This window comes from Paraphaeosphaeria sporulosa (genome assembly GCF_001642045.1).
Source record: "Paraphaeosphaeria sporulosa strain AP3s5-JAC2a unplaced genomic scaffold CC84scaffold_5, whole genome shotgun sequence".
Taxonomy (NCBI): Eukaryota; Fungi; Ascomycota; class Dothideomycetes; order Pleosporales; family Didymosphaeriaceae; genus Paraphaeosphaeria; species Paraphaeosphaeria sporulosa.
The window spans coordinates 1,296,850-1,314,392 of record NW_017253364.1 but is presented as its reverse complement, the minus strand read 5'-3'; the positions used below and the strand labels follow the sequence as shown (position 1 = coordinate 1,314,392).

The 17,543-nt window shown below is 56.2% G+C and overlaps 7 protein-coding genes across 7 annotated transcripts; 3 read left to right on the top strand and 4 right to left on the bottom strand.

Annotated features, from left to right (window-relative positions):
• Positions 1 to 752: 752 nt before the first annotated feature.
• Positions 753 to 2,853, top strand: CC84DRAFT_1164276 (uncharacterized protein). Its single transcript, XM_018178458.1, has 3 exons — positions 753 to 919; positions 1,245 to 1,712; positions 1,761 to 2,853. The coding sequence occupies exons 1-3, from the start codon at positions 842 to 844 to the stop codon at positions 2,373 to 2,375; spliced, it is 1,161 nt and encodes a 386-aa protein (XP_018036198.1). The 5' UTR covers positions 753 to 841; the 3' UTR covers positions 2,376 to 2,853.
• Positions 2,854 to 4,850: 1,997 nt separating this feature from the next.
• On the bottom strand, positions 4,851 to 5,859 carry CC84DRAFT_1054645 (uncharacterized protein; the record flags this gene model as incomplete). Its single annotated transcript, XM_018173526.1, has 2 exons — positions 4,851 to 5,455; positions 5,502 to 5,859. Coding segments are annotated over 2 exons (963 nt in total), but the record flags the coding sequence as incomplete, so codon positions are not given.
• A 3,027-nt stretch (positions 5,860 to 8,886) lies between these two features.
• CC84DRAFT_735891 (uncharacterized protein) lies at positions 8,887 to 9,729 on the bottom strand. The gene has a single exon (XM_018187235.1). The coding sequence runs from the start codon at positions 9,472 to 9,474 to the stop codon at positions 8,971 to 8,973; it is 504 nt and encodes a 167-aa protein (XP_018036196.1). The 5' UTR covers positions 9,475 to 9,729; the 3' UTR covers positions 8,887 to 8,970.
• Positions 9,730 to 10,310: 581 nt separating this feature from the next.
• On the bottom strand, positions 10,311 to 13,069 carry CC84DRAFT_1175936 (multiple RNA-binding domain-containing protein 1; the record flags this gene model as incomplete). The annotated part of the gene is made up of 4 exons (XM_018180179.1): positions 10,311 to 10,649; positions 10,702 to 11,847; positions 12,036 to 12,794; positions 12,845 to 13,069. The coding sequence occupies 4 exons, from the start codon at positions 13,067 to 13,069 to the stop codon at positions 10,311 to 10,313; spliced, it is 2,469 nt and encodes an 822-aa protein (XP_018036195.1).
• A 162-nt stretch (positions 13,070 to 13,231) lies between these two features.
• On the top strand, positions 13,232 to 14,359 carry CC84DRAFT_1259183 (uncharacterized protein). The gene is made up of 7 exons (XM_018184886.1): positions 13,232 to 13,384; positions 13,444 to 13,466; positions 13,520 to 13,553; positions 13,603 to 13,637; positions 13,689 to 13,715; positions 13,767 to 13,836; positions 13,888 to 14,359. The coding sequence occupies exons 1-7, from the start codon at positions 13,348 to 13,350 to the stop codon at positions 13,950 to 13,952; spliced, it is 291 nt and encodes a 96-aa protein (XP_018036194.1). The 5' UTR covers positions 13,232 to 13,347; the 3' UTR covers positions 13,953 to 14,359.
• Positions 14,360 to 14,806: 447 nt separating this feature from the next.
• Positions 14,807 to 15,231, top strand: CC84DRAFT_1186955 (uncharacterized protein; the record flags this gene model as incomplete). Its single annotated transcript, XM_018180892.1, has 2 exons — positions 14,807 to 14,837; positions 14,897 to 15,231. 2 exons carry the CDS (start codon positions 14,807 to 14,809, stop codon positions 15,229 to 15,231), a joined length of 366 nt encoding a protein of 121 aa, XP_018036193.1.
• Positions 15,232 to 15,563: 332 nt separating this feature from the next.
• CC84DRAFT_1164269 (carbon-nitrogen hydrolase) lies at positions 15,564 to 16,773 on the bottom strand. The gene has a single exon (XM_018178457.1). The coding sequence runs from the start codon at positions 16,676 to 16,678 to the stop codon at positions 15,758 to 15,760; it is 921 nt and encodes a 306-aa protein (XP_018036192.1). The 5' UTR covers positions 16,679 to 16,773; the 3' UTR covers positions 15,564 to 15,757.
• Positions 16,774 to 17,543: the final 770 nt, after the last annotated feature.

Here is a 17,543-nt window from a genome sequence, read left to right as displayed (position 1 = left end):
GGAGTTGATGGACATGGACAAGTTCGTGGGTGGCACATTATCGAGAAAAAGGCATGGCCGACGTCGAACGCGCTGGCTATACGGAGCGTGGTGCAGCAGCTTCGAAGGCGCGCTGGGGGGGGGGGGGGGGGGGGGGGGGGGGGGCCACCGACGGATGGGCAGGCGGTGCCCTGTCGTCGTCGCGCGCGCTCCTTGAGGGCAGCTACCGAAAAAAGAGGCGACTCGAGAGCGGAGGGCAGCGCAGCATTGCTGCGAGGGTGCCTAGAGAACAGCGACGCAAGCGCTAAGGATGCAGGCTAGGCCGGGCGAGAACGCGGCAAACCGAAGACAGGTCAGATCGCAGCGGGCACTCGGGCAGGTGAGGGCGACAGACCCCCCGAACACACCAAACACACGGCGCTCAATACCCAGCAGCGGCGACGGTCGATAGCCAAGCACAACAGGCTGTGCCGCTCTGATGCCGCCCAGAATGCCATCGCAACGCAAATTGCGAACGCGAGACCTGCTGCTGCTTATTTACATGAAATGCGCACTAGACAGGCGTGCATGAAATTGATTGTGTTGATGTTGACACGTTATGCCGTGATTTGCGCGGACACGTTATGCAGCTCTGGGTAGCACACGCAGCAGACGGCGGTTGCGCGGAAGCAAAGCCCGAGTTCTGCGCTGTTTGGGTGAGGCAGGTAGGCAGGTAGTGGGCTGGAGAGCCTACAGCCCGGCCTTATTAGCGAGAGCTCCCCCCGAACGCGCGCCCGCCCCCTTCGATCCAACACCCACACCCGCTGCGCGCCGCCCTACACCACCAACCCCCAGCCCATAGCGCAAAACACCCACCGCAACCATGGCTCCTCGCAAGAAGAACGAGGAAGAGATCGAGCTCAACATCTCGAAGGAGCAGTTCAGGGGCACCCGCGACTCGGTAAGTGCGCCTTCTGGTTGTGATGTTGTGGGCGCACCGCAACGCGCTTGTTCAGCTTCGTTCGCGATGCGACAATGCTGCACCACCAGGCTTGCGCCGGCCTGTCGCAACACATGGCGACACGGCTCATCGTCTCCGCGACACGCTCTGACGCGGCGCATTTGCGTCGCCGTCGTCGCGACGTCGACGCGACTGCACCATAGCACCATTAAAGCCGCTGTTGCCGCGTCCGGCAGCGCAGAGCGTGTCCATGCCATCCGCGCGTCCGGTCGCGTCCAGACCACATCGCACCAACGACGGAGCGCAATGGCTAACAACCAAGCAGGTCCTCATGGCCCTCGCGAGCGTCCAGAAGGGACTGCACAATGTCTCCAACAACCTCAATGAGCTGATGCATGCCTACATCAAGCACACCGCCTCGGTCCTCTCCGGCGAGGACGGCGCCCTCGAGGGTCTGCAGCTCTCCGAGAGCGCGCAGCACATGATCGATGAGGCCGACCTTGCCACCAAGAGCGTCGCGAACCTGACCAAGTCGCTCGGCAGTGCGCCCGCTGGCAATGCCGCCGATGCTGAGGCCGGCAAGTCGAAGAAGCGCAAGCGCGAGAAGAAGATCAAGGACCCCAACGCACCCAAGCGGCCCCTTACGGCTGCCTTCTTGTTTGCGCAGAGCGCCCGGCCCATCATCAGGAAGGACCTGGAGAACGAGCTACCGCCAGGCGCAAAGCTTGAACCTAATGCTATCAACCTTGAGGTCAACAAGCGCTGGAACGAGATGGCAGACGAAGACAAGGAGGTGAGCATTGAACCGACCCTGATATCGAACCTTCACTGACGCCCCCAGACATGGAAAGCCTCCTACCGCGATTCATTGGAAACCTACAACAAGGAAGTAGCCGCCTACAAAGCCTCCCTCGGCGCCGCCGCTCTCGCAGAAGAGCCCGCCGCCGAGGATGACGCATCCGAGAACGACGCCGACCCCGCCGCCCTTGACTCCGACGTCGACTCGGACGACGACGAAGTCTCGGACGACGAGCTCTCGCCCACTAAAGCGCCCACCCCACCCCCAACCCTCCCAGCAAACGGCAAGACCCCCCGCCCCAACAAGCGCCAGAAGACTGCCGCCGCGCCCGCTGTCAACGGCACCCACGTCCCTATTGCGCCTGCCGCCGGCCAGACCCCTGTCCCTCTGCCTGCCACCCGTGTTCAGAGTGCCATCCCGCCGCCCAACCTCGCTGAAGCTACCCCCGCGAAGAAGGACAAGAAGAAGGAGAAGAAAGCTGCTGCTGTGGCACCAGTTGCGAAGGAACCCTCGCCCGAGGAGAACAAGAAGGAGAAGAAGAAGCGGGCGACGCGCGGCGCGGCGGAGGCCGAGAGCGAGGACAAGGAGAAAGAAAAGGAGAAGCCGACGCGCAAGCGTGACAGGAGTAAGCGCAAGAGCGAGGGAGCAGCGGCTTAGATCGCGGCGCCCCTTCTGCAGTCGGTCTCTGAGGAGGAGGAGCCGGTGTGGGCGTGGTTGAGGAGGGTTGAGGAACCGTAGCGTGGCGTAGCTTTGCTAAGCTTTGTGTGTAGGGCTTCTGTCGGCGACGGCGGCGCAGAGAGGCTGGCGGGTTCCGCTTGCGTTGAGGGATGCGAATCAGAGGGCGTTTGAGGTGTGGAGAGACTAGCTGATGCTGTGTCTTGCTTTGCTCTGCACTGCACTGCAATGGCGTACTACTGGACTGGCTGACCCTCAGGATGGGTTGAACAATTTGTGCGTTTTCGTACCAGTATCACAGTTGTGCTACTTCACGGCCGCCATTCGTCTGTATCTGTAGATCTTAGTCTTGTATCGTGTGCGTGCGGTGTGACATCGACATCGATATTACTTCGGTATATGGTATGGGTATGCGCACTCTCATTAGGGGAGACAAGCAAAAAGTCCAATTGGATCATGGTACCCTTGGTTCCACTTTACCTCATCTCCGATGTTCTGGATGTGGTCACTCCAGATGTTCTCCATTTCCACGCCGTGCTGCCTGCGGGTTGGACACTCTTTGCCCCGTCTGCTTGCTCCTTGGTCGGCCCCTGGAAGCCTAACCTTTTGCCTGATTAGTCTGGATAGCCCCCAGGGCCACTCGGCATCAATTCCAATGCTGAACCTGTGCTACTCCGTCCACGGCCTTCCCTTGGAGGCGCGCACAGCCGGAAGCTCGCAGTCAGTCTACTCCACGGACCAATCGCCCACAGATGCCTACCTCTTGCTGCCGCGTAGCTGTATATTGCCAAAATTTCTCACCTCTCTCCGATATGCTAGACCAGAGCATGCATTCGTGAAGGAACTATGCTATGTATTCGAGTGAGGGGTTTGATCATCAAGGATGCTTATTCTCAGCCCTGTTCAAAGCATCAAACGTGAGGACTAGCGGCATTGCAGGTAAGCATCCATCCCGAACTGTTCTTGAGGGTAGCCGCCCTTGCAGAGATGCATGTGGGAAGAAGCTGAGGGGCATTTGTTCTGCTTGCGGCAACGTACCTATCTTGAAGATGGCGAAGTTGATTGGGGCGGAAAGGCTCAGTCTGATGCTGGGCTTCTATTCACGGGTAATGTGTGGACAGGCGACGAATCGAGTCAACAGACCAGCGTGGAAAGACTGCTGTGGAGCTGTAGAGCTGAAGTTGGCTGTCCGCAGCATCACAGCACTTATTTCACCTTGACCTGGTGGCTGTCCACGGCACCATAGCATCTCTATTTGTCAGGCTTACGCACCACATGTTCGTCCAGTTGCCTCCCATAGTGTCACATCATCTTTTCCTTGTAACAATAATCTTCCGGGTACCAGACACAGCACTGCAGCTCCACAGCATATTTCCCACGAGGATCTGTCCCCTTCGAACAACCGCACAGCACTGCACCACGGTGACTTGTTCACTCGACATAGCACCACGGCGCTTTTTCTACGGCAATCTGCTCACTTGCTCGCAGTACCACTGCATCCTTCTCATTCCCATGCTATGCACCACAGCTGTGCAGCACTCTACGCATCTTGACCTATGCGATTTCGACCGCAGCACAAGACTTGTCCACGCCGATCCTCTAGGTGCCGGGCACAGAACCGCATCTGCACGGCATATTCTTCACGTTGATCAGTCAGCTGCTTTCCCAGGGAGAGTAGGCGTCCAGAGATAGCTTCCCTTCTTTACACATCCATCGAACGCGGTTGCGATGCTGCGTCGAAGAGCTGGCTACAACGGGCCACAAGCACCGCGTGGGAGACTGTCAAGTCCAGAGAAACTTTTCGTCGCTGCTGCGCACAGCCGACTAAACGAAGAGTCTTCGGATTAGAAAGCCATCGCATTGCGAAGCCGCAACAGATACTACATGATTACTTTGTCAAGGTCGCTTGTAGCAGGATATACCGAATATGTTCGTGGGTACTTAGGATGGCTGGCAGCAGACTGCCTCTTGTACTACTAACGCCTCTTTCGTACGTGCTCCCGCATGGCACAGTTGATTGTATCAATGCCTTTCCCATCTGCTCAAGTCATCCTAGAGAATTCGAAAGTCAATACGTCTCAAGTATATGAAAAGTCTATGTATAATCCAGGTGTGAGTGGCTCGATGAGGGGTGGGTATAAGATATTCGTGCTCTCGTCAAGTCGTGTCGTGTCGTGTCGATGTGTCATGCCATGCTCGCAATATTCAATGTGATCATCCGCCCCATCCATCCAACGCTCAAAGGATGCCAAACACCATTCCAGCCAAACCGTGCTCCAAACAACACACCAGAAAGCCGTCACCCAGCGTCAACTGCGAGAAAGACGACTAGTCCGTCCCCTCATTCGCGCTCTCAAACTCCTCATCCCCGCTCTCCTCCACCTCCATCTGCACACTTCCCAATTCCTCACCCTCAGCGACCTTCCCCACCGCCCGTCCAACAACAGTCTCACACCCCTTCATCCCCGCCATAACCCCCCGCGCATGCTCCATCCTCTTCTCCCGCACCCCTTCCAGATACTGCAGCACCAACCGCGCACACTCCTCCTTCGCCTTCTTCTTGCCAAACACATGGCGCACCTCACAGTTTGGATCCTCGTGCGGACCTCCGTTCTTGAAGAAGCATGACACAGTGTGGAAGCCCTGAGCGGAGGCGGAGGAAGCCGCGTAGCGCCACTCGGGGGTGTTGAGGCCAAGCTGGGTGGCGAGGTGCGCGGCGCGCTGGGCGTAGGAGGATGCCCCGGGGAGGTTGTCGGCGGAGGATGATGTGGAGGCGAGAGAGGTGGGGATGGTGGAACCGGATGTAGGGACGGGAGGGGACTTGACTTTCTTGATGCCGCCGAGATGGGTGGCGGTCTTGGGCCAGAGGCCTGCGGCCTGGAAGTGCGCAACGGCGCAGCTGGCGGCGTGCTGGCGGGCGGCTTTCTTCGAGGTGAAGAAGGTGGTGCGGGAGCCGAAGGGGTCGGGGTGGCCGTCGATGGTGAGCTCACAGGAAAAGGATTGGCCGAGCTGGTAGTCGATGTATGTGGGTTGCGGAGAGGCGATTGAGCGTTGGAACTCTGCTTAATGTTGAGATTCATTGTCCCATCATGGGCTGGATGTACCTACCAAGCAGCTGTCCAATGTAGTTCACCACAGGCATCTTCTCCTTCCCCTTCTCGATGACCTCGGGCTGCGCATGCTCCATCTTTTGCTTCTTCGCCTTGGATGCACGCTCCAGTTTCCCCTCGGACTCCAGCTGCTTCAAAACTTTCAGACACGCCTCGCTCAATCTTTCCTTGGCCTCCTGCTTGCTTCCACACGGCTCGGTCACGTGCAACTCTTTTCCCATGAACTCTGTGCTCACGCGGAAACCCTCCTCACCGTCTCCGCTGAAGACAAACTCCGGGCGAGGGATGCCATACGCCTGATACTTCTCATGCAGTTCAATTGTGAACTTGGACGAGCGGGACGCGAGGGCGCGAGGCTGGGGTTGAGTTTCCGGGCAGGGCTTGATGGCCGAGGCTGAGTTCTTGCGCATGGCCTGAGCCTTGAAGTCGTCGATGGACAGGATCTGACCCGGCATGTTGGAGGAGCCAGGGACGGCGGGCATGGCGGATGGCGCGTCGACTTCCATCTTTCGTCTCTTTCCGGAGTGCGCGCTGGGACATGGAGAGGGCGGGCAACCGGGGGTGTGGCCTGGCTCTTCTTGATGTAACAATGACTGTGGGTCTGAGGAACTCGGTGGAAAGCGAGAGGGAGAGGCTGGGCCGGTTGAAGATGTCTGTCCTGGCACAATCAAGTACCGCAACAGGTCGTCGCCAGCGTGCATGGCTTGGCGGGGACGAAGGCGTGTTTGCTGCGAGACAGCGACTTGGGCTGCTTGGTGGGGGCTCTGCTTGTTGCGTGTAGCTGCGCCTGATTGCGCGACGACGTCGGGACGCGTTTGGTCTGACCAAGCTTGGGTGTGCTGGGTGTCTGGACCACTTCAGGCTGCGGGTAATGAGTGTACATGTAGCTAACGGGCGACTACGAGCAAACGCGGAGCGTCCAGGAACGACTTGATGGGGGCAATTGACGGTATCTTTGTGCAACGGACAGCTCTGTGCAACGCGAGCCGCAATCCAAGCAGTCGCGTCTGGAGAGGGCAGGGGCGACCCGTGGACGGCGCGACACGCTGCCGCCCTGGAGCAAGCCCAACGAGACATGCCGCCCTCACTCCCCGCCTTCTCACGTCTCTCCCAAATCCCATCGACCACATGTCACCGTGGCGTTCGCCATGTTCTGCGCACAAGCTGCCGTGCTGAGACATGCGGTTGAGAAGGTTGAATGGCGGATTGTGCCGTGGCTTGGTTCGCAAGACCCCCTACTGCACGCTCTTGTCCCGCACAGCGCCTGTTCTCTTCCCAACCGTCGGCCCTTCGCGAGCCCAACCCGTCGATGTACTCCACTAGACGATTTCGACAGCCTCTACTGCCACCCATTAAGAACATTACATTCCACTAGCCCAAGAGGTATCAAGCCAACGCAGCCAACTACCCCGCCGCACATGAATCGTAACATCATAACTGCATTAACCCTCCATCACCCACCAGCGCCAACAACCCTCTGTGCCAACTTCCCCCTCCTCGCACAACATGCTAAACCCTCCAGACCCCCCTCTCCCTCTCCCCAAAGTCAACCTGTCCCAAGCCACCACCCCCACCGCCAACCTTGCTGTCTCGCCGCCCGCTCCCAACCCCTTCCGCACCCACCCCTGTATCCTCTCCAAACCCGATCCCCCCCCCCTGCATCTTCCACATGCCCCCAACGCCATCCATCATCCCACCCCCCTCGTCCATCATATCGCCCACGCCAAACGACTCCGCCGCGTTCTCAAGATGCGAGATGAGAGACGGATGGTGCCAGCTGGGCTTGGTGGCGTAGCACCCGTTCGGCATCGACGCCGACATGGTGGCCAAAGACGCGAGGTCGCCAAACGCATGGTCGGACACGGACAGGGAGTGTTGGGTCTGCCCATCAAGGCCCGTCATGGATGACAGAGTGGGCAGCGTGTTGGGCGTGTGGTGCGACAAGCCGTTCATGTTGACGTTGCCGTTGGGGTTGTAATTGTCGTAGACGGACGCGCCCAGGTGGATCGCCGGCTCCAGACAGCCGCTGATGGTGATGTGGCCGCCGTCAAAGTCGAAGTCGTTGGCGTCGGGGTACGACTGCGAGTTTGCATTGCCCGACGTGTCCTGGCCGTGCGACAGGGATGGGAGCGAGTGCGTCTGCGAGTAGTCGGTTGCGAGGCTCGGGGCCGTGGCCGAGTTGGGGTTGGAGAAATCCGAGGAGCCCATGCCTTCGAGGGCGAGGGCGTCAAGGTCGAGCTGTGGCTGAGTGGGTCCGAAGGGATGATTGAAGTTGAGCGGGAGCGTGGGGTACATGGAGTGGGAGGTAGGGATCGAGAGCATGGAGAGAGATGAGCTCGTGTGGGTGGCGAGGAGTTCCTTTGCGTTGCGAATGTGTGAGAGTTCCTCTTCTTTGATCCATTTTCTTTCCCTGCGGTGACCAAAGTTGGCAACCCGCCAGGTCGTGCGGCCTGCTTCGTGGTTATTGCGGGTCTGGCTGAAGCGCCAGAGGATTGTGAGCAAACGCGCTCGCTCGCCATCCTTGATGCCGTAGATGTCTTGTGCGGCGGTCAAGTTCTGCAGTTCTCCGCGGACCATCTTTTCGTAGCGGGTGCGGGCAGGCAATTCCTCCTGTGCGGACGCTTTGCCAAGCAAATCACCAAGCTTTTGCATCTGATGGACCCAGAACTTGGAGCCGAAGTGAACGTGCATAAACCCCTCTTCGGCATGGTATTCTTCTTGCGTGCGTGTTTCCCTGGCTTTCCCCTGTGCCCGATCCCCATCGGGTTGATCGGCCACCCGGCCGTTCTCAAAAAAGCGTGTTCGGCATTCTATCGAATCGTACACAGAAAGGTCGACTTGTGATCGGACGTCAAACGTGATGCTCAGTGTTGCTCCTGCGAGCCGCTCCATGGTCATAACCTTGATAGTGGCATCGCAGATGAGGACATGATGGTCCCTGAACTGCTCTGTTCGGTGGAATCTAAACTCGGGATACTGCTTGTGCCATGACGATATATCGGCAATGTGGAGATCATCCAGGCGGGGTTCGTTGTTGCTTAGTCGAGTGAAATCATGGGCGTGTCGATTTGCCACTTCGACAGACATGTCGAACTCGGCCACTGTATACGGAGAGTCTTCATGACCGGATAGGAGTTTTGCAAGAGCAACTGAAGAAGAAAGGTAGCCCATGTTCTGCTGTAGGTCTGAGTCGGTCTGTGAGTGGTCATACTTGGAAGATGCGTGTCGCTGCCGGTGATGGCCGAAGTGTGAGCCGTGACGTCCTCGGCCACCGCGACCACCCATATCCTCGGTGGACATGTAAACCAGAACTGCTCTCAACGTCAGCAACCAGTGTTGCAGGCTTCAGGGCGCACTTACTCTGCGGCTGATCTGAAAGCATAGGCTTCAGCACCTGGATGTGACTTGAGACTTGCTTCCGTGTGCGGGGTTCGCCTGTGTCCCTGTGGATAGAGTCTGCTACCAACTCATTCCGGCCACGCAGCTGGCCATCCAACATTTGCTTTCGGCGGCCCATGGGTGGCCATCGAACGAGAGCTGAGCACATCAGTTTGAGCGCGGTAACTGTGCCGCGAGAGCATACCTCTGAAAAACGCTTCTTCGAGATGGTCTGGCCACCGCTGCTCCTTGTTGTCCTTGGCCGATGCTGTATCCGAGGGTTGGCGATCACGGTACTTCTGGTACTTGTCGCAAGCCTTCAACAGCTTCATGAGTCTCTTCGTTTCAAGATCGATCTGGGCTTCTGATTTGTCGCCATTGAAATGAGAAGCCAGATTGCCTGTAAAGTAGCCACCTAACCGACCGGCATAGATGGGAGTGGGTGAGCGTTTGCACGAGGAAGCATCTTCGCTGAATCCGTGCCGCCTGTTTGCCGATCGCTCTTGCAATACTCGGCTTGGTATGTATGTATCAGTGTTTGGTAAGGCTGGCGCATTAGAGGGAAGGACGCATGAACGATGATGTAGTTCCATTAGGAGGGAATGCTCGTAGCTGAAAAGAATAGGAATCTAACAATGTCTGAGGGAAGGAACGTAGAGCGGTCAGAGCGAAGGAATGACTGAAGAGAATGGTATGGACGTGGCGAAGCCGAAGCAGCAATGTAGGAGCACATGAAGCGGTGATATACAGCGAGTCTAGACGGCCGTCAGGAGGGCAGGATTCGCCTCTCACAAGGCACATCGGGTTACCACCAAAACGGAGCACACAGTCGCTGTGGTGACATAATGTCGAGATGAGATTAGGCTAACACACTATAGAGAGTCAAGCGTCGACCGGACCATTTCGCTTGTCGACCGTATAATTACGCCCACGAGGTTTCCACCAAGTGGAATGACAACATTGCTGGTTTGGTTGCGATTAGCAAGGCGAGCAAGGGCATGGGCAACTGCCGAAGATCTATTTGATTGGAGCGAACTGGCTCACGCACTTTGTGCGAGGGAGACGAGGCACGGGAATGTTCTGATGTCGAAGAATGTCAGCAAGCGTAAACAAAACTTCAACGTTACAGGCGTGGCAGTGAGCGTGCGAGACTGACTAATGTCTTTCACGTCTAAGACATAGGGAGCAAGGCAGCAACGCGGTGTGGTAGCCATGCGTTTGATTTCAAGCCTGTGCAGGTAGCAAGGTCTCCTGTCGCGGGTAGCGAGATTTCAAGACCGGGATGCCAAGCGTCCGTGACGCTGATGTCTTAAGTATAGAGCGAAAGGGCGGGCCCTGAAAGCCTCGCGTCCTTAGTCATGACAGCAAGGGGTGGGTCAAGGGACCGTTTGGTGTCGCGACGCACAATTTTTCCAGGACGTGCTGCTGGCTAAGCTTCGTCTAGATCGTCGGTACCTGCAACGTTAAACTTTTTCCGTCCGCCTGACGTCAAACGCTGCAGGGCAACTTTGTTCGCCTGCGACCCAACCTTCTGTTGCATCTTCTCCAGCTCCAGTTCTGGGTCGTCCGCCTCAGTCTCAGCAAAACTGAGAACAAGGTGTCTACCCAGCAAATGAGTGCCACGAAGTTGGCTCATCGCATTGGCAGCATCGCGTTTCGTCGAAAACTCGGCGAAGGCAAATCCACGAGAAGACGAATCGAATTTCTTCGGCACCCTGACCGAGCGCAAGGATCCGTAAGGGGCAAAGAGCGCGCGCACATCTTTTTTCTGTATGCAGGTTAGAACGTGCAACTTGAAATATCAAAGGAGGGGTACGTACGGTAGCTTCGAAAGGCAAGTTCTTAATAAGGATCTTCGTCCCGGCAGCCTTTTTGGCAGCGTCCTCCTTTCGTCGCTCTTCAGCAGCGTCAGCTCCTCTGTGCGAGGCTTGGATCTTGAGGGTATGGCCTTCAAGGCTATAGCCATCCATGGCTCGCAGCGCCGCAGAAGCTGTTTCGGAGCTACTAAAGTCAACGAAACCATAACCGAGGGAGAGTACACCGCGCTTGGGGTCGATCTTGGTTCGAACGACCGCGCTGCGGAACCCAGCCAATGGCTTAAATGTCTCACAAAGCTTCTGCGTCGTGGTTGTAAAGTTCAAGTTCTTCACGTGTAGTGTAACCGTGTTGGTCGACTCTGGCTCCTCTTCAAGCAAGTCCTGGGCAGACAATACTGCGCCAGGCTTGTCAGAAGCTGCAGTGGGCGCAGATGCTGTGGCGCTAATCGCGCCTTCCTTGAAGAGATCTTTGGGTGCCTTCTCGAGGTACAAGATAGAATCCTTCATCTTCTTGTACGACAGAGACATGAATGCAGACTTTGCTTGCCCTGCGTTCGCGAACTCGACGATGGCAGTCATGCCTGTGGGTGGCATCAAAAACCTGCGAATGGTGCCATGCTCTTCGAAAAGTTGCCGTACCTCGTCTGAATTCACTCCGTGTGGAATGTTCTTGACAAGGATGGCAACATCGCCCTTTGCGCTTCTCTTGAATGCTTCAAGGTCCACGCCGTTCTTTGTGAAGTACCCCTTAGTCTCCTGGATGATGTGCGCTTCAGCATGGGCTTGCTTGACCGCAGCATCTGCAGAAGTGGGATCCAAGAGCTCAGCCTTGCTGATGTTGAGACGCTCCGCCACCGTAGACAGCACAGCATCAGTATTGAGATACAGTGAATTCCAGTTGAAGGTCGCCGCGGAGGCGTTCTTCTTCCGGAGCACTTCCTTCTGTTTCTTGAGTGGCAACTTCGAAATGGCAAACTCATCGAGTGCATCGTTACGTTTTGCCTTGCCCGAGATGATGTGGAGCAGTCTTCCTTGGAAGATAGTACCATCGTTGTCAAGATACGCTTCGACCGCCTGGCCAGGATCCTCGAATTGCACGAATGCGAATCCTTTGCCTTTCCCGTCGACCTTCTTCGTCGGGACGTGGACCTTGTACTGTCAGTAAATTGGCCTGAAACGAAAACAGCTTGAAGTAGCGCTGGGGGTCGCCAATTTCAGATAAGAGACACATCTACTAAAATAGTCTCCAAGTCAACCTCATTTGCAAAAGCATCAGTTGTCCCTATCTTGATATTCATCATATGGCAGTAGTGGTAAAGAAATGAATGCGAGCCTACCTCTTCGAGTGTGCCAAACTTGGCAAACTGTTCCCGTATGTCATCTTCAGTGACGTCGTAATGAAGATTTCTCAGAAACAGTCGGCCAGTCTGGCGCACCTTGTCCTCTTCCGTTGGCGCAGCATCTTCATCTTGAGCTTCTTCTGCTGGTGCAGGCTCGAGCTGAGCGACTGAAGCTTCAGGCTGCTCCTCAAACATCTCCGCGTCGTGCTTGACCGCTGGCGGTGGCGGTGGTAGTGAACTGTCCTTATCTTCTTCCACAAGATCAAGAACTCGATTTGTCCGTGACCGGAGCCAGTCAGCATCGGAGACAGGGCCGGCCTCAACAGCAGGCGCATCAGGGAGCTCCTCGGAATCGTCAACTTGTTTTGGGGCATCGTCTGCGTCGGGAATGATCTGTTGAGGCTCCACTGCAGGTTCCACTACAGGTGACGGGTTTCGCTCGACAGTCTTGGGCTTTTTCGACAGCACCTGGTACTCGTCGTCGCTCTCGCCTTCCGGAATGACAACCTCTTCGGCTGGCTCCACAACAGGGGTAGACTGCACCCCCAGTTGTGTGTCATCGTTCGCCCACGCCTTTTGTTTTGAGGGTATCTGCATGACGTCGAGAAACTCCTTCAGCTTTGGGTCCTTCTCAATGTCCTCGCGTTTCCGCTTGAGGTTGTTCTCTTGCTGAGGTGGTACGTAGGCATCGTCTCTCGGGGCGCTCTTCTCAAACTTTTGCTGTCGTCGCGATTTGGGTAGTTCCTTGTCCGCGATCTGGGGCTGTCGTTAGTGCGATCCAGTGCTGTGCTCGACAGGCTACTTACAGCCCTCGCTGGTTCTGCGAAGATCTTAGACATGCGGATGAAAGACTTGTTGAAGTATTTGATCGCATTGGAGGCATCTTCTGGCGTCTTGTATCCGACGTAGCCAATGCGGCGAGCGGGGAAGTACTTGACGTCCGTGACGGGGAATTTGGAGAAGTGTTTGCGGACATCCTCCTCCGAGAATTTTGGCGGTAGACCGCGTACGAATATGCGCGAAGTCTCCATAGCTGCTGTCACAGTGTATCATGGCCTGCACGAAAAGTGAATTAGGTGTGAAGGTTCCTGGCCGCGGTTTCCCAAATTTTTTAGCTAGCGGGCCCAAGCGAAGACGCTCGGTCGCACCTGCCGCGTTGCGCGCCAAGCCCGCGGTTCTCCTGCGCCAGCCCTGCAACATCAACACTCCACAAGCCCCCATACGTCGCATACCACTGCTCGCCTAGTCTACTCGCTAGATCAAATCACCGTTCAATCCTCTCACTCGGACCGACTCAGCGAATTTCACCATGGCGAGCGAGAAAGACCTTCCGATCAAGCAAGAAGGTACGGGTGTACAGATGTTGTGTATCCCTAAGTTGAATCGACCGCTAACACGTGCACAGCGCAGATCAAGTCTGCGGATATGGTAACAAAGTTTTGCTGTGGAGATCCCGCACCTTTTCTGATAGCTAGAGCTAGAGCGACGAGATGCAGCAGGAGGCCATCGAAGTTGGTATGGATCCCTTTGTTTGGCGCCTAAATACATAACTGACAGCCAGCAGCCCAGACCGCCATGGACCAATTCTCCATCGAGAAGGTATGATATGAGAGGCTTTCAAGCATACATCTGAAGACTGACTGTTGCCAGGACATTGCTCAGTACATCAAGAAGGAGGTAAGCTTTGGTATCGTGTCTCCTTCCTGTATTGCGCTGACATTGAAGTAGTTTGATAGCCGCAAGGGCGCGACGTGGCATTGCATAGTGGGCAGGAACTTTGGCAGCTTCGTGACTCACGGTACGCAAATGCATTGACAACAGGCATGTATGTTTGACTAAGCTTGCACAGAGACCAAGCACTTCATCTACTTCTACCTTGGACACTGCGCCATCCTACTCTTCAAGACTCAGTAAGCACACTTGCAATGGACTCGGGAACTCGCCATCTGGACACTGGATACCCAATCTACTTTCGGCCTCGTTTGATATCCTTATCACGGCTTGCACTCACACCAATCCCAGGCTATAGGACGTGTCGCCTTTCGAGGTTCTCGGGCACCGGATCTGAGGTCCTCTAAGATGTGGAAACGGAGCGACGTATTGGCCGGACTGCAAAGCGCCTTTTGATATGACTGACACGAGTCTCCTTTCCCAAAACTGTGTCTATAAGCAGGTATATACCTAATGGAACGATCCATATATCAGAGCCACATACACATATCAATGCCTCAGTCCTGTTTTAGAGTCGTATCTGCCCTCAGCAATTCAAAAGGAAACGCGGTATTGACTGCACCAAGCACGTGTTGCCGCAGAGTGATAGGATGGTAGTAAGTCGAGCATAGGCTCGCTGAACATTCCGACGTTATCAAGTGATCGGGCGTTGCTGCGTGACATGCCGAACTGCTTGCATCATACATGCGGTAAATGCAGATTATAGTACCCCGCGACGCGTGTGTAGTGCATGCCAAAGGGTTGGGTTGGCGCCACAGCTGGCCAAGTGTGGCGGAGCTCCATGGCGCCAAGTGGGCTGTCGTCATGCTTCGCGTTCCAGCATTCACATTTACCCAGCTCTCGCCGCGACACTCCTCACACATCACACCGCACCTTCCTGTCGCGCAACACAATCCCTGACATCTGCGCAACTCGATATCCATCTGCGACATCAATCCCCGAGCTTCATCTCTCGCGCGCGTACGACACCTGCCGCGACAGCTACAACCCACGCTTCTACCCGCACTGAGCGTCGTACCAGCGCACTCGCTGCAATCATGTTTTTCTTCTTTACCTGCGGGACGCACAGTGTGTCCTTATTCCCCGCCCGCCCTTCTCCTCCTGCCCAAACTAACTCTCCACTCCAGCATTCACCTCCGCCCTCAAAGGCGCTGAAGGCCTGACCTTCCAATGCCAAAACTGCGGCAACCACTCGGCGCGCCCAATGAAGCGCTGGGAGTGGTTCACCTTCTGCTTCGTACCCGTCATCCCGTTCAGCCTCAAACCTTACAAGGAGCTCGGCTGCCACATCTGCAACTTCTGGCAGGACGTCAAATACCGGCCGGACGTGCAGGCTCAGATTGGCGGGGCGGGAGGTGTGCCGCCGCAGGGACAGGGATACCAGATGGGCGGGCATGAGCAGGGCACGGGGAAGCCTGGGTATGGGCCGCCGCCCGCGGGTGTGCCGCATCAGTATCAGTAGGGCAGACTCAGAAGCTGAGAGGGCTAGTGTTGGTGATGCAGGCGTTGAGGCCGGCACTAGCTGAGGGGTAGAGGAGGTGCATGAGGCACAGGCTGGGCTGCACAGTTTCGGGGAGTGCCGGGACCAGTTGGGTGTGAGCGATGGGCATCTGCCCTTTGAGAGTATTGCGGCGACGGAGGAGAGACCTACACGATATCCCTTTTCCTTTGTGTCCTCAAAGCCACGCTGGGCGTCAAAAATTGGGAGCATGGCATGGCGTTGGAGGACTGATATATACCAGGTTGCTGTTTCTTCACTATTGACATTTTCCAATTTGCCTCCAATTCACTCTGGTTCGATGTCTAAGGTTCCCGCTATTCCAAATGATGTATTCCGGGGTGGCTCGCGGTGTTATACGCGTCTAGTTTTCTGACATGACAACGTAGCTAGGCATATCACAACGCCTTTAGACTGAGCTTTTCTTTCAAGACTCTGTAGTCATATATGCGACTGGGTGACTGCTCTATCACAACCTCCACCATTTCCGTTACTCCTTGAATCTACCTCCCTCGCTCACATCCGGATACACATCGAATCTCCTCTGTGTATACAGCGGAATTCCCTTCCTCACCTCCTCGATCCTCCCCGCCTTCAACTCCTGCACCACAATCCCCTCCTTCTCATCCAGCTGCTCCAGCACCTCGGCGTTGGGGTCCACAACCATGCTGTGCCCCCACGCATTGTAATCAGCCTCCATGTCTCGGCTCGGACTGCATAACCCGACGAACACCTGGTTATCCATGGCCCGCGCACGCGCCTGCAACTCCCAGTGCAGCGCGCCCGTCGTCATGTTGAACGCACCGGGGTAGAGGAGTAGGAACGCGCCCTTTCGCGCGGCAATGGTCGCCAGCTCAGGGAAGCGGATATCGTAACATATTGCGATGGCGATCTTACCGTACTCAGGTATGTCGACCAGTGTAATCTTGTTGCCTGGGGAGAGTACATCGCTCTCCTTGAACTTGATCTTGCCAGGGATGTCGATGTCGAAGAGGTGCACTTTGCGATGTGTGGCTAATAGCTCGCCGCTCGGTGCAAAGGTGAGGTTCGTGTTGTACCACTTCTTTCCGTCTTTGCCGCCGCCGCTCTTAGCACCTTCCTCTTCGACAAGCTCCGGTATGCTTCCACCGACGATGTATGCATTTGCCTCCTTCGCGAGCTTCGAGAGTGCGTGGAAAGTGGGAGATTGGTCTTCGGTTGGCGGAGAGGGCAGCAGCGTCTCGGCGTACTGCGGGAAGTATTTCGTGCCGTATGGGCTGTTGAAGCATTCGGGGAGTACGACGATCTTTGCGCCGCGCTTGGTGGCCTCGAGAACCTTTTTGCGCGCGTGCGAGAGGTTGTGCGCTTTGTCGGCGGTGCAGGCGAGCTGGACGAGGGCGAGCTTGACGGATTGCTTGAGCAGGGACGACATGCTGGCAGCTATGGGGAGGCTGAGGGGAGAGGACGGATCGGGAAAGGAGCGGTTCAGGGCGGCTTGAAGTGGGAGGAGGACATGTTTGGCTGCTGGTGGGGAGGGTGAGCTCTGTGAGGTTGGCCCGATGACGGCAGAGGCCTCGGCTAGACTTGCCAGATGTGACGCGGGATAGGGTACTCTCAACACCACCTCTACCGTAGACATGAACACGGCGTATCAGTCTCGGGTTCAAGTTCTAGACTCTCCAAGTACCCCAAGTCATCTCAAGCTTAACCGTCAGAGGTCCGACTGGGCCTCGCCTTCGATCCGGTACATGGACAACACCTGCCTCTTATTGATCTTGACAGCTTGGAACTTGGAATGCAGGGTCTCGCATGGTTGCCACTACCCAGTAACAAATTGGCACAAGGATTGCAGGGTTTGTCTGGAAGTATAAGGACGGGCAATGTGGAATTACGTGCAGGCGACATTACCGGAGAGATCCCTTCTTAATGATACATGAACATAGAATAAATCGAGCAAACGCCTGATCTGACATTTGAAGCCATTCCAGTCGCTCGCTGGTCACAAGTGGCTACTGCAACGCACAGTACCTTCACCGAAACCCCGCACAACGGAATCAAATTTCTCCGCCTCCAAACCGTAACGAGCAACCACCCGCTTAGCCTTTGGACTACACTGCACATGCGATGGCTTCCGTACCGACATCTTGCATACTCGGTCAGGTTCAATGGCCTGGAAATGAGGCAACACTGGTATGCGGCCCGATCTCGCCGGTGACTGCAGCACCTAGGATGTTCGGTCGTGGTTTATATAGGCCTCTGCTCCTGTAATACAGAACCGGCTTGGAACCAAGCCAGAA